This window comes from Mirounga leonina, unplaced genomic scaffold, assembly GCF_011800145.1.
Source record: "Mirounga leonina isolate KUSES-001 unplaced genomic scaffold, KU_Mleo_1.0 Mir_118, whole genome shotgun sequence".
In the NCBI taxonomy this organism is placed as follows: Eukaryota; Metazoa; Chordata; class Mammalia; order Carnivora; family Phocidae; genus Mirounga; species Mirounga leonina.
In genome coordinates, this window is record NW_023270277.1 from 6,428,461 (window position 1) to 6,443,137 (window position 14,677).

The window sequence follows — 14,677 nt, forward strand, 5'->3', positions numbered from 1 at the left end:
GGAACAAAGACTAATAACTTCAGCCCTCTGAAGGGGGACGGGTGTGTCACACGGTCACCTCTGGGCTGAGCCCATGGCGGGGTGAGGAAGAGGAGGGGACCCCCCCCCGGATAATGCCAGTGCCTTAGGCACTGCCCTTGGGGATGGCGCACAGAGGGGTCTGCAGGTACAGAGGAAGAGCATAAAGGGGATGGCGTGTTTAGAAACAGGATATTGTTTCTCAGACTCCTGAGAAAGGTGTCGAGACACGAGGAGCTGGATTTTTTACTTCACTCCGTTTTAATTAATTTTATTCTCCATGTTCCCACACGGCTAGCGGCTTCCCTATTGGACAGCACAGATCTGAGGAGGGGAAGAGCAAAGGGCTTGGGGTCCCCTCCTGGGGGGGCTTTCCTTTCGCTGGCTCAGGCCTCCCGGGAGTCACCGTCCGTGGACGAGCTGCCGAGACTGCGGGGAGCTGCTCGCAGGAATAAATCAGAACCGGGGCCGTTCACGTAATGGTTCAGGGGTCACAAGAGACGCTTTTGGAGAGGTTGGACACAGTTGTTCTTTTTCCTCTAAAATATCGGAGACACATCTCTTCAGTCTTGTTTATGTGATAAATTGACTCTGTGAAACTTGTTTTATAAACTAAAGGTCAGCCGCAGCGTAGGTCATCAGAATTAATGCGGTTTGGCCAGACTTTAGCTGTTGCGCCGTGTTTCCGCTTAGGTCCGTATTGGCTGTTCAGTTTTTGCTTGTGTTTATAGTTTTTACACACACATTCTGGCCAAGACCGCAGCTCTTTTTCCTTCTTTTAAGCTTGGGTAGCTCTGGGGAGAGGAGGGTGTGGGTGAGTGCCCAGTCTATTAGGAATCTTAGCCGGGATCAGTGGACACCTTTGGCTTCTTGAGGCTCTCAAGTTTTGTTATTTTGTTGTTGTTTTAGGATTCCGGGGCTGTTTTTATATGTAATTGACAGAAGACTTTTTCTAGCACTCAGTCTTAATCATTCTAACTTCTTCTCCTGACCAAGTTTAATCTTAATTATCTGTAAATATGCACCATAATGAAGGGTGTGTTTCTGAGTGGGGAGGTAATTGCTTTTCCCTCTTTCAGTTTTAATTTAAACCTAACCTCTACGCCTACCTCACCTTTATTTCCAGGCTCTTAACAGACTCGAAAAGCAAGTTACCGTTTATCCACTCGTCCCTGAGTTCGGGAAACAGCACATCCCCTTTAATAACAGAGGTAGAAGATTCCATATGGTGGCCTATTTTTACAAGACTTTTATGCAGGAAGAGATCAGGGAGGGGTGTGCCCCACAGTATAATGTGGGAGGAAATTTGTCAGAGTTCAGCGGTGTTACGAAGCATATTTCATCTGTGGTCGGCCTTCCACACTGAGATAGACAACTACTCCGGTGCCCATTTTTCTTAGCACAGTTGAGTCAAACCCCTGTGGGCGGATTAGTCTGTCATCCTTGAGGGTGCCAGAGGCTGGAGACCTAAAATCAGTTGAGGAGGCAGAATAGATCTCCCTGGCTACTCACTGACTTTTCCAGAATGTCTGCTGCCCTGTACCGATCCCATGTGGCTTCCCAATCATGGGTCCCAGCCAGTCCTTCACCTTTGGATATCCTTTCCCTGAATCTACTTCCTGCCTGCTCAATCCATTGTTCCTGCTGGGGCTTGAGTGACCTTCAAGTACAGCCCTCCCTTCTCTGGGGGGAAGCCTTCGGTAGCTGCCCCCTTTCTCTAAGCTCAGCCAGACACCCTTGCCAGCCTCTTGAGTCCCTGCCTGCCTTTCTGGTCTCAGGGGCACTGACTGAGCTGTTTTTTGGTCCTGTTGTGTCAGCTCTCTGCTGGGCACTGGGAACACAGCCATGAGCAAGTTCCGGCCCTTAAAGAAGACCACTGAAAAAAGGAAAAAGACATAAAGTTAATTTTATTAACATTTAAGCTAATATGTCCAAAATATTATCGTTTTAATGTGTGGCACTGACCATATGTCCATGCTCAATAGACACGTGTGCCTTGTTGGTACCCCCCGTAGGGCAGCACAGGTCTTGAGGTGAGCAGGACAAATAGAAAGGCAGGCCAGGTACATGATAGTCCTGGACTTCTGGCTTTGTGTTTATTTAGGGCATTATCTTTCTAGATTGTGAATTCTGAGCAGGCATGGGCATTGCTCTGTTTTGCTCACCGTTGTATCTCTTAATACCTGGATTAGTACTTAGCACATAGTAGGTACTCAGTAAATTTTATCAGATGAACTATTGAGTAAGCACAGGGTGCTACGGGAAAAGTTGGGGTGAGTCAAGAACAGACTAATGATGACAGGAAAATAAAAGCTAGTTCTCTATAAGAAATTTTGACTTTCTTATGTCAATCCTTACCTACCCCTTCCTACAGTATGTCAGAAAATAAGGCTTTTTTTTTTTTTTTAATTTCAAGTAGACCCTGTACCCAACTTGGGGCTTGAACTCATGACCCTGAGATTCAGAGTTGTATGCTCTACAGCTGAGCCAGCCAGGTGCCCCAATAATGCTTTTTAAAATATCTCTTCTCCTGGGGCGCCTTGGTGCCTCAGTCGGTTAAGCATCGGACTCTTGGTTTCGGCTCAGGTTATGATCTCAGGGTGGTGAGATCAAGCCCCGCCTCGGGCTCCGTGCTCAGTGGGGAGTCTGCTTGAGATTTGTCTTTCCCTCTCCTCTGTCCCTCCCCATGCTCTCTCTCTCTCTAAAATAATAAATAAATAAAAATCTTTTTTTTTTTTTAAAGATTTTATTTATTTATTTGACAGAGAGAGATAGCAAGAGCAGGAACACAAGCAGGGGGAGCGGGAGAGGGAGAAGCAGGCTTCCTGCGGAGCAGGGAGCCCGATGTGGGACTCGATTCCAGGACCCTGGGATCATGACCTGAGCTGAAGGCAGACGCTTAACGACTGAGCCACCCAGGTACCCGATAAATAAAAATCTTAAAAAAAATAGTCATTGTTGCTTTAGAATGGGACTTGGGGTGCTGATATTGAAAGTGGATTCAAGAAGTGATTCATCTGGGGCACCTGGGTTAAGCCCCACTCTGGGCATGGAGCCTGCTTAAGATTTTCTCTCTCCTTCTCCCTCTGCCTCCCCACCCCCCACTTGCATGTACTCTCTTATAAAAACATAAAGGTGACTCCGGAAGGCTGGACATGAAGGACTCTGCGGTTGCTCTGAGGTGGTGTGCTATGTTGCTGCTGGCAGTCTGCTGCCATTTTTTATGATTAAAACTCATGACGAGTAGTAACGATGTTATTGAGCGTCGCCATATACCAGATGCTGGGCTAGGTCTAGCTTCCCCTGCCGTTCTTGGTTTCTTTACAGTGACCCTGTGGTAGGTGTCACTCTCCCAGTTCACACACGCTCTCTTCCTCCTGTCACAGCTGGAAGTGACACATTGCTCTTCTTCGGTGTTGAATTGGGTTAAGAGGAAATTTTACCCCTGTAACTTTTGTGAAAGCAGAGCCGTACTTAAAATTCCTGATCTGATGAGTCATTGAGCAGTTCTTACTTGAGCACTTACGATGGGCTAGGCCCTGTAGGTGCCCTATCCTACTATGTGGTGGTTGGTCTCCTAAAGTGTACTATTAAACGGAGTGTAGTAGAGGAATATTAAATACTTAAGTGTGGGAGGGCACATTCTGCATGGAGCACTGGGTGTTATGCACAAACAATGAATCATGGAACACTTCATCTAAAACTAATGATGTAATGTATGGGGATTAACTTAAGAATAAAAAATAAAAAAAAAATACTTAAGTGTGTCTAATCATTCAACCTTGCGAAGTAGATATTGTTACGCCCTGGTTCTGGAAGAGAAGCCTAGGCTAGGAGAGGATTAAGAAGAACGTGCTTTCTAACCCAAACAAATTCACATCTGGGTCTTTGCAAATCCAGAGTGGGTTTGCCTTCCACTGGACCCTGCTGCCTCCGGGCAGGGAGGTCTTGCCGGAGCAGGGACACACTGGTGGCTGATCTGCCTCACCACCCCCTTGTCGCTCCTCCCCCTGCTCCCTGTCCTTCGCCTCTCTTGGGAAGGAGCAGCTGGCGGGTGCGCACAGATCTGAGCCGTGCTTGGTCACGGGGAGAATTGAGACCGGTTGAAAGTGGAGTCGGTCTGAGGTGAAACCCTTGTCACTGCGGGGGGCGGACGTCCAGGGCGCAGAGTGGGCAGAGGCGACTCAGGTGCTTCGTGTGGATGAGGCATCCGAGAGGGCGTTGGCTTTTGGGGATGACTCCATCTTCACACCACACTGAGGATTTGTCCCCCAGAAACAGCTCACTAATACCACTTCTCTATATTCTAGGCTTTGGATGTGGACCGGATGGTTCTTTACAAAATGAAGAAATCCGTGAAAGCAATAAATATCTCTGGGCTGGGTGAGTATGCATTCTTTCCTAGGGGTTTCTTGGTGTAAATCCTTGCATTAGCAGAAACTGATGCTGTAATAGTGGTCACCGTTAATGAATAATCCACCAAACCTTTTTTTCTAGGCATGCAAATTGTAAAGTTGAGCTGGGATGTTTAGTTTTTAGAAGTGTGTTTTGTTTTGTCAAGTCTCTAATTCTGGAATGGCACTTCATCTGCCGCCCCCGACCCCCACCCTCCCACTATCCCGTGCGCTGCTTCCTGTTCTCTGAAGTGCAGCTGAGTTTCCCACCACACCAGCTTTGTCTGACTGATCGACAAGGACACCGGCCTCATTCCTGCCTCTGTTGTTTGGTTTGTGTGTTAATCATGTCAGAATGGCTCTTCCGTTTCTCTCATCCGATGCTTGCCTTTCTTGTTTGGGATGACAATTAACATAAAAGCACAATCAACTATTCAAAGTAATATCTGATCTAGACTAATAAACCTTTTTCTGACTTAAAGATTTCAGGCTGCACACATGTGGCAGGTCTGCCCCCTGCTCAAAACCTTACCGATGATAGAAAATAATTTTTTTTTTTTAAGTCATGAAGTGACTCTGTCATTTCTCTCAGAAGCAAGCCAGTGGCAGCCTTGGAGGGCTAGAAGTTGTGAGAGCTCCCAGAGACCGTGGAAACAGGTGGTGGACTGCAGGGAGCAAGGCTGGCTCGTGGGAGAGCACACCGCTGCCGAGTATGGCAGAGACACTCCCTTTGCCCGTGGCTGGTGGCCGGGAGGAGGAGGGGGCCCAGGCTCTGTGCCTACAGACGCAGTCAGGCCACCAGATTACCCTTGTGATGTTCCCTTTGATGATAGTAGCAACTGGAGTAGAAGGACAGGGAATGGCACAGGTGGTTAAAAGGAGGGAGGGGCAGGGAAGGGTCTGGAAGTACCTGTTGTGCCCAGCCCCGCCCCCACCGTAGTTCTGCTGTTGTGAGCGGCAGCTCCAGTAACTGCGTTTGCCTCCCCCAGGGAGGGCTGTGCCAGCCAAGACTGAAGAGGCCGGTAGGACATCTCAGCTACAAAGATGGTATTACAGTCAAGAATGGCTAGTATATTTAGGAACAGATTTAACAAAAGATAGGCAAGGACTCTATGTTGAAACCTATAAAACACCACTGACAGAATTAAAGACCTAAATAAATGGAGAGGTATATGATGTATGTGGATTGGAAGACTCAATATAGTCACGATGTCTGTTCTCCCCAAACTGATCTCAAGATGCACCACAGTCCTAATCAGAATTCTAGCAGGAGAAATTGACAAACTGATTGCAAAACTTAATATGGAAACGCACGGGACCTGGAATATCCCAAGCAATCTTGGGACAGAAACAAGTTGGGAGAACTTAAACCGTCTGACTTCAAGTCTTGTGAGCCAGTAATGGTCTACACTGTGTTGCTAGCTGGGGGGGCCAACAAAGAGGTGACTGGAACAAAAGACAGTCTAGAAATAGACCCTCACTGAGAGGTGTCTTGTCAGCACAGTTGCCGAGGCAGTCCCATGGGGAGACGAAGGTGTTTCTAGCACATGATACCGGAACAGCTGGATCTTTCCCTCAGAACAAAGGAAGTACAGCCCTCTCACCCACCCTACACAAACAGTACTTTGAAATGGCTCATAGATTCAAATTTAAAAACTAAAACTATAAAGCTTCTTGAAGAACACATAGGAGAACATCTTTACAACACGGGGCAGGCAAGGCTTCTTGAAAAGGACACAGAAAGCAATAGCGTAAAAGAAAAATGGTTAAATCAGACTTCATCAAAATGAGACACTTCTACGTGCTCAAAAATGCTATTAAGACTAGCCTAACATTGTATGGGCCCCCAATCAAGAAAGTAAAGAGCTTACACTTGAGGAAACTAAATTAATAGGGCAATCAGAACAGGACTCTAAAATAAGAGCATACGTATGATTAACATCCTTAAAAAGGCAAGGGAGGTATTTAATTACTGGGATCAGAAAAGGTACTAGTGAAAAAGAACCAGTAAAAGGTGTGAAAATAGAAAAATATATCATTGTTGAAATAAAAAGTAAAATTTGCTAAATGGCAGGCTACACACATAGGAGAGGGGATTCGTGAGGCCCCTTGCCAGAACGTGAGGTAAAAGAATGGACAGTGTAAAGTAAAAATCAAGAGCCACAGAAAACAGATTGAGAGTGGTCAATATTAGCATCCATCCAAAAGGACTTGCAGAAGAGGGGGAAAAAATGGAAAAGGGGAAAGTTTTAAAAAAGTAATAGCTGACAAGTTCTCAGAACTAAAGAAAGATTTGTGATCTTGGGTCAAGGGACACCTGGGTGGCTCAGTCGGTTGAGCATCCGACTCTTGATTTCTGCTCAGGTCATGATCTCAGGGTCGTGGGATCAAGCCCCGTGTTGGGCTCCACGCTGGGCATGGAGCCTGCTTAAGATTCTCTCCCTTTCCCTGCCTCCCTATAAAAGATAAAATAAGATCTCAGTTTGAGAGAGTGCACTGAATTCTAAGGAAAACATTATAAACACACATGTAAATGTACATACACACAGTGTATGTGGATATGTGTATATATCTCAGGACATATCCTACTATCTTGACCTCAGGGATAAAGAGAAAATCAAAAATTTACCAAGAGGGGAATAAGCATATATATAGGAAAAAAGATTTGGGGGCAGTATGCTAAAAAATGATTGTTTTGGCATTTTGACTTTATAGGTATTTTCCCCCCTTCATTTTCCATATTTTATATATATTGTAATGTATTGATGTTAAAATGATTAGACAGGTATTAAGTTGTTTATGGTTAAATTCCAGATGAACATGAAGGAAGTTCAGGAAAGCAGAGAAGAGGTGGGGGGGACTTAAGTTGTTCGTGACTGAGCTTGTCCCGACTGAGTTCGAAAGCTTTTTGGAGTTTGTGGTGTTGGCTGTTTTACCCTGGAGCGAATCACTTAGCATGTTTTAGCTCTGGTTTCCTTGTCTCTGAAATAATCCAGTTAGGTTAGAATGCACATCAGTGGGGTTCTCAACCAGGGTGATTTTGCTCCCCCCAGTGTGGTTACTAACAACTGAGAGGTGCGTGCGTGCGCATGTCTGTGGGCATGTGTGCATATTTGGGCACCTCATGGGTCGAGGCCAGGGATGCTGCTAAAGATCCTACAAAGCACAGGAGAGCTCCCAGCAAAGAATTAACTGGGCCCAAATGTCAGTAGTGCCAAGGTTGAAACCTTCAACTAGATGTTCTTCACAGTCTTCTACAGTTTTTTTTTTTTTAAGACTGTTTATTTGAGAGAGAGAGCGAGAGCAGGGGGAGAGGCAGTGGGAAAGGGAGGGAGAGACTCTCAAGCAGACTTGCCCCTCAGCATGGAACCCAGTGCAGGGATCATTCCCATGACCCTGGGATGATGACCTGAGCTGAAACCAAGAGTCAGATGCCCAACGGACTGAGCCACCCTGGTGCCCTCAAAGTCCTCTACAGTTTTTAAAAAACAAACAAAACAAAACCAGAAACCGCCACCGTACTTAGCTAGCAAGCACATAAACATTGATGACCTGACAACTACTGATTTTATGAAAGAAGGAAGTAGAATTAGTTTTCATTGAGTAACACCTAACTGGAAGTAAGCCTATGTAGGAAAGTATTTTTTATTTAAAAGGAAATATCAAACAGTATAAAACTCTTCACTCAACACTGAGCTTTGCTGAAACAAATGTTAGACTATCCAAGAAGGTGGTCACCTGTCTCCAGCTCTTTCCTGGATAAGTAGGGAAGGGGCAGGGAGGAATAATGATTGTTTGTAGGTTTTTGGACGCTTATTATAAACCTTGTGCTCTCTGTGCGTTATGCTAATCTTTATAGCCAACTGTTCTCATTTTATAAATGAGCCACCTGAGATCAGCGCTCCGTGGAACTCAGCTTCCTGCTGGCCCAGGCTGTGCGCAGGGCCCGCTCCGCTTCGAGGCCACCACTCCTTCAGGCTGACTGGCGCACTGACCGACTCTCTTCAAGATTTCCAGAAATCACTCAAAGATGGATGCTTAGTTCTTTTGACAAACAATAGATTTCAGAAAGTTTCTCAAGAGTGTTTTTTTTAACCATGTTCACTTGGGCTTTGAGTTTCTGCTTTAAGGCTAGTTTAAAAGGGGGAATATTTTATATTCTGATGACGTTCAAGAGTGATTTTAAAGTCCTCTGTCGAGAAGGCTGTTCTTTTTTTTTTTAAAAGATTTTATTTATTTATTTGACAGAGAGAGAAACAGCGATAGAGGGAACACAAGCAGGGGGAATGGGAGAGGGAGAAGCAGGCTTCCTGCGGAGCAGGGAGCCCGATGCGGGGCTCGATCCCAGGACCCTGGGATCATGACCTGAGCCGAAGGCAGACGCTTAACGACTGAGCCACCCAGGCGCCCCAAGAAGGCTGTTCTGATCAGAAATAAAAAGGAAGGACTGCTTCTCGTGCAGGCGTTGGCCACGTGACCGCGGCCAGTCCTGAGAAGGACCTGTGTGTCCCTGTAGGCTAGCCCAGTTCCCCGCCACGTAGCTTTAAACAAGCAAGCGTAGAGGAAGGTGTTGTAAACACATGGGTGTCAGGAAGCTAGCCTGTACAAATTTAGTAACACTTGTGTCTCATCTGCCTTTCTGACCTATATTGTTGAATGTGTGCCACAAACCTCCTTCCTTTACCTGCCCCAGAGTCGTTTCCTAAAATACAGCCTAGTGATATTACTTCTCTGCATAAAAGTCTGCAGCATTTTCTCATTACCCACTTTGACGTTCGTGAACGTGAGTCCCAGAGCCTGGGAGAGATGAGGAAGGCCTGCGTGGGCTGTAGAATTGTAGGGAAATTGGGGTCAAGCACAGGTAAGCAGGTGTCTATTCCTGCAGGACTGGCTGGAGACTTCAGCTTGCCCCTGTGGAGTAGGAGAGGAGCTCTGTCTTAGCCTTCTCCAGATTTATTTGCTTATGATATTGCTGCTGCCTCCCTTCATCGATCCAACATAAGCCTCAGCTCAGTAAACACGGCAGAACACGAGAGGCAGACCGAGCCCCTTGCATCCCCCGGCTCCTGGCTGCCTGTCTAGAGGGCCCTTCTTGGAAATAAGGTGCAGTTTCCCCAGTGTGCCATGTTTTGTGCCTTCTCCCTCTGCACTTGCTCTTCTGTCTGCCTGAAAGGGCGTTTTGCCACTTTATTAGAGGAAACGGAGGCTTGAGGAAGTGAAAAGCTGGTTCTGGAATTTTAGCATCGCACTTCGGGCACCCAGCCTATGTCCTTCCTGAGGCTCCACACAGCAGGCTGACCGTTGCGAGCCCTTGGGCGGGGCGGGGGCTCCTATTTCTGTCGTCTTTCACCCATCTGATAGATCATGCCAAGTTTGAGTTATTATAAGGCCATGAGTCTGAATTATTTTGAAGTCAGAATACTGATCCTGAAGTCTTTATTTCAGAGCAGTGTTGTTTACTTCAAAGAATTCACCTTCTTTGGTGACTTCTAGAGGAAACCCATACCTTTTCCTGTGATGTTGCTGACACCGTTCACAACAGTTTTGGAACTCTTCTCTAGAACTACTTTTAGTAGCACATTCTTTTGAATAATTTTGGTAGAGGAGTGTGAGGATAGGTGAAATTTTTTTAGAACTAGACATCAGAAATCAGTGGGGCATATTCAGGAAGGGATTAGCTGCGGGCGACCACAGTTGGTCTGGAGCGTTGTGAGTGCACACTCATTCTGTCTCTGAGGGCAGTTCCAAGAGGAGGCCCCTGTGGTTTGATCATGAGCGTGTTTAATGTCCTAAGGCAGCTCCTGCCTAGGAAGAGCACTCATTTCATGTATAATTAAAAGAACAACAAAGAATCCACCATTCATGCCTTATACTGCTACATACCTTTCCTGTCTTGAATTCCTTAATTTCTGGGACTTTCCTGCCTGCTTTCCTGATTTGTCACGGCCCCATCTGACCTCTAACTGATCTCCATCTGTCCCCAGTGTCTCTCTGTTCCAGGCTGGCTGACCTCTGCCTGCTTCCCGAGCGTGTATCCGTCTCTCTACACTGCCGTCCAGCCCCACTCCTGGTCTGGATGCACGCCCTCCTGTCCCAGGCCCTTGTTGAAGATGTTAACCTTCTTTACTCTCTTACATTAGTTTTCTGTGGCTGTCGTGACAACTTACCATAAACCGAGTGCCTTAAAATGACAAATTCATTTCTTCCCCTTTGCGGCTATCCCTGAAGCCCCAGCGGCCAAAATGAAGTTTAATCCCTTTGTGACTTCTGACGGGAGCAAGAACCGTGAAAGGCATTTCAGTGTGTTCTCCCACATTTGCAGGAAGATTATGTCTTCCCGTCTTTCCAAAGAGCTGAGACAAGCACAGTGTTGGAGCCATGCCCATCCGAAAGCATGGTGGAGTCCAGGTTGTGCGAGGACGCCCCAAAGGTGGTGCAGATTGGCAGAGTAGTCTAGGTTTACAGGAAGACCTACGGCATCTGCACTGAGTGAGTACATCCGGTGGGAGAGGGCACGTCCATGTGGGCATTCGCCCTAGTGAGGTGGTTATCACTAGACCAAAACTGGACAAGGACCACAAAAAGATCCTGAGATGGAAAGCCGAATCTTGCCAAGTAGGAAAGGCAAAGGGCAAATATAAGGAGGAGACAATTGAGAAGATGCAGGAATAAAGTAATCTTATATAGGACTTTCAATAAAAACTGTTAAAAAGAAATGGACAAATTTGTCTCATGGGTATGGAGACCCCAAGTCTGAGATGGGTCTCGTGGGGCTAAGATGATGGTGTTGGCAGAGCTCCTTCCTGGAGGTCCAGGGGAGAGTGCTTCCTTGCCTTTTCGGGCTGTTAGAGGTCAACTGCATCCTTGATTTGCGGCCTTTCATCTTTGAAGCCAGTCATGGCTGGTAGAGTCTTTCTCACACTCCCATCACTGTGACTCTGTCTTATTCTGTACAGGCTGCGGTAACAAAATACCCAGACTGGGTGGCTTAATCCACAGACATTTGTGTCTCATGGTTCTGGAGGCTGGAAGCCCAAGGCCAAGGTGTCAGCATGGCTGGGTTGTGGTGAAGGTTCTCTCCCTGGCTTGCAGATGGCTGCCTTCTCGCCGTGTCCTCTCATGGTGGAGAGTAGGCTTTTCGGCATCTCTTCTTATAAGAGCACTTCTCCTATCCTGAGAGCCCCACCCTTGTGATCTCATCTAAACCTTATTATCTCCCAGAAGGCCTCCCTCCACATACCGTCACACTGGGGTATAGTGAAGGGGGGTGGAGCACGACACCATTTTGTCCATAGCGGACTCTCTCTCTGCCTCCCTCTTGCCCAGGTAAGGATCCTGTGATCGCACTGGGCCCGACCCCAGTGATCCAGGATAACCTCCCCATCTCACATTCAGGTGATTAATGACTTGAATTTCATGTGCAACCTCAATTCCCATTTGTCAGGTAGCAAAACATCTTTACAGGGTCCAGGCGTCAGGATGTGCACGCCTTTGGGGTGAGAGGCGACATTATTCTGCCTTCCACACCTCACCTCTAAATTCCGAGTTTTGCAGTTGAATCTGTTTTGACTCTTTTTTCTGCCAGAAATGAAAGAGTACCTAATATGCAGGCCCTATTAACTCATTAAATATTGTTCTTTATTATTCTCGAACATGTCTGTTGATCTTTGCTCCTCAATTAGATGGCAAGCCCTTGAGGTCAGTGACTAATTCTTGGAGGCAGTGTAGTTTAGGATAAAGAGCACATAGGTATTAGAACCTGCAAAGCCTGGAATAGAAGTTCGTGTGCCCCTCAGAAAGCCCGTCGCAGGAAAATCATTTAATCTTTCCGAGCTTCCGATTCTTCATACGTGAGGTGGGAATATTAGTATTTTAAAATATTGTTCGTGAAGAGTAACTGAGCTAACAAGACAGGGTGACAGATGTGGCTCAGGGCACGTGGTAAGCATGGCAGCAGCTGACACAGAGGCCGGCAGATCCATTGTCGGTGTCCCCGAATTTTCATTTGTGTGTTGTTGTGTTTCTGCTGCAATTTCTGAGACTGTCCTCTTCGTGTAGGAGAGAAACTTAGCATTTTCAATGTGAGCAGTGTGCTTACGGCCGACTCCTGTACTCTACTGTATGAGGATTTGTAGAGATGGATGCAGGAGGGGGATTTGAGATGCCTTATGGCCACCAGCTGTGTTTTTACAGCCGGTGAGCTAAGGCTGGTTTTTGCCATCTTACCATGTACCTACACAGTCACCTCAATATTGCCTCTTGGCCTGCAAAGCCTGTAATAGTTACTCTCTGGCTTTTTAGGAAAAAGGTTTGCCAACCTCTGCATTAGGGTAGTGGTTCTGAAACTTAAGAGTGCCCCAGAATCCCCTGGAGGTCTTATTAAAACACGGGGTGCTGTGCGGCTCCACCTTTAGAGTTTCTGGTTCAGTAGGTGCAGGATGGAGCCTGAGTATTTACTAATTGACTAAGTTCCCAGGTGATGCTGAAGCTGCTGGTCTTTGAGAATACTACCCCCTCCACACACACACTGTGCACACATGCGCACATGTGACTTTAAACATTTGTGTGAGCCAAAGGGTATCATGTATGTCCCCACAGAAACAAAACAAGTTTTCTTACACAACAGCAAGTGTATTACATTTGCTCCCATTTTTCAAAAAAGATGACGGTCCAGCTAGATATATTTTTTAGAACACCTTGTGTACAGGTTTGCAGAAGCTGTTATTATAATTGTTTGTTGAGAAAGTTTCTATAATAATTTTTCCCACTCATAATCTGCTATCTGACCTCTTAAAAACATCCGGTTTATATTTGTTCCAAAACTTTTATTAGTTTAAAATATCCCAAGCTCGGGGCGCCTGGGTGGCTCAGTTGGTTAAGCGACTGCCTTCAGCTCAGGTCATGATCCCGGAGTCCTGGGATCGAGTCCCGCATCGGGCTCCCTGCGCGGCGGGGAGTCTGCTTCTCCCTCTGACCCTCCTCCCTCTCATGCTCTCTGTCTCTCATTCTCTCTCTCTCAAATAAATAAATAAAATCTTAAAAAAATAAAAAAATAAATAAAATAAAATATCCCAAGCTCTGTCTCAGCCCAAAGGTGTTCTCCCCCTCCCCAGCACTGGGAAGTTGAAACGAACATTTTTTAGCTGTTTGACATATCAGTGGGTGGAAAAATTCATCTTTATCAAGAAGGAAGCAACGGAAAACTTTCATTTTCACTTCTCTAGAATTACTCTATTTTGAAGATTTAGTGTAGCTCTTCTTACTAAGAGAGGGCTCTCTTCTTTACCCTCGACCTGAATGTCCTAGGGTAATTGTCACTTCCTTGAAAGGAGAAGTACAAAGAAAGAAACGCTAATTTTCCCCTTACAGAAGAAAGAATTTTCCCCTTACAGAAGAAAGAAAATGAGAATTTAATAATTTTGTATGTGTATTTCTCCCTTTATTTGCAATGCTAATTAGAATATGGCTGTTAAATTAATACAGAGCTTGAAATTAATATGGAGAGTTTTTTCTATTATAGATATATAATTAGGATAGAGCAGTTTAAAAGAAATCTGTACAGTAGTTTAGGAAGTGATGTTTCATTGTGCATGAAGAAGGTACTCTATCTGGCATGATTTTCTACCTGTTACGTGAGAAAATAACTTAATCATAGTAATCCCCAGTGATTGGCCTCAGTAGGATGAAACTGGTATTCTGCTACTTCGTTGTGGCATTGAAAACCAGGGCATGGAATTTTTAGAAAGCGGTTTGGTGGTTCACATCAAGAGAAATAACAGTCTTTATGTGGGAAGATACACAAAGATGCTTATTGCATTGTCCCAGTGCTTTATCACAGAGAAAACCTTGAAAGCCTTCTATAACTGAATTAGGATATACTACTTGATGGAATTATGGTTATGTAGCAACATGAAGAAAAAGGCTTATGATGACATTTTCAGACTATAAAACTTAGGGTAAAAATATATGTTACCATGTCTGTGATCAAAAGGAATAGGAGATGATGACAAATGATAAAGAAAAGAAAATGCTTCCGTATGGATGTTCATAAACTTGAGACTGGAGGCATAATAACAGTAATGAAAATCTGACACCTGTGAAGTATTTATTGTGGGGCAAGCCCTGTGCTAGATAACTACTTTACATAAATACAATCCTCACAACAACTCTGTGAGTTAGGTACTCTCAGCAGCTCCCTTTACAGATGAGGTCAGTGAGGCAGAGAGTCGTACAGCTAGCATTTGGAGAAGCTGACATTCAGAACC

General features: G+C 45.6%; 1 protein-coding gene and 1 pseudogene across 1 annotated transcript in view; both read left to right on the forward strand.

The window, feature by feature from the left end:
• The window catches only part of LOC118007326 (arf-GAP with SH3 domain, ANK repeat and PH domain-containing protein 2), a 121,373-nt gene that overhangs the window by 6,258 nt on the left and 100,438 nt on the right, over positions 1-14,677 (forward strand). Inside the window, exon 3 of the mRNA XM_035000345.1 lies at positions 4,329-4,401. Coding sequence (XP_034856236.1) covers positions 4,329-4,401 — 73 coding nt within the window. The remainder of the gene's footprint in view (positions 1-4,328; positions 4,402-14,677) is intronic.
• On the forward strand, positions 9,880-13,278 carry LOC118007356 (annotated as a pseudogene).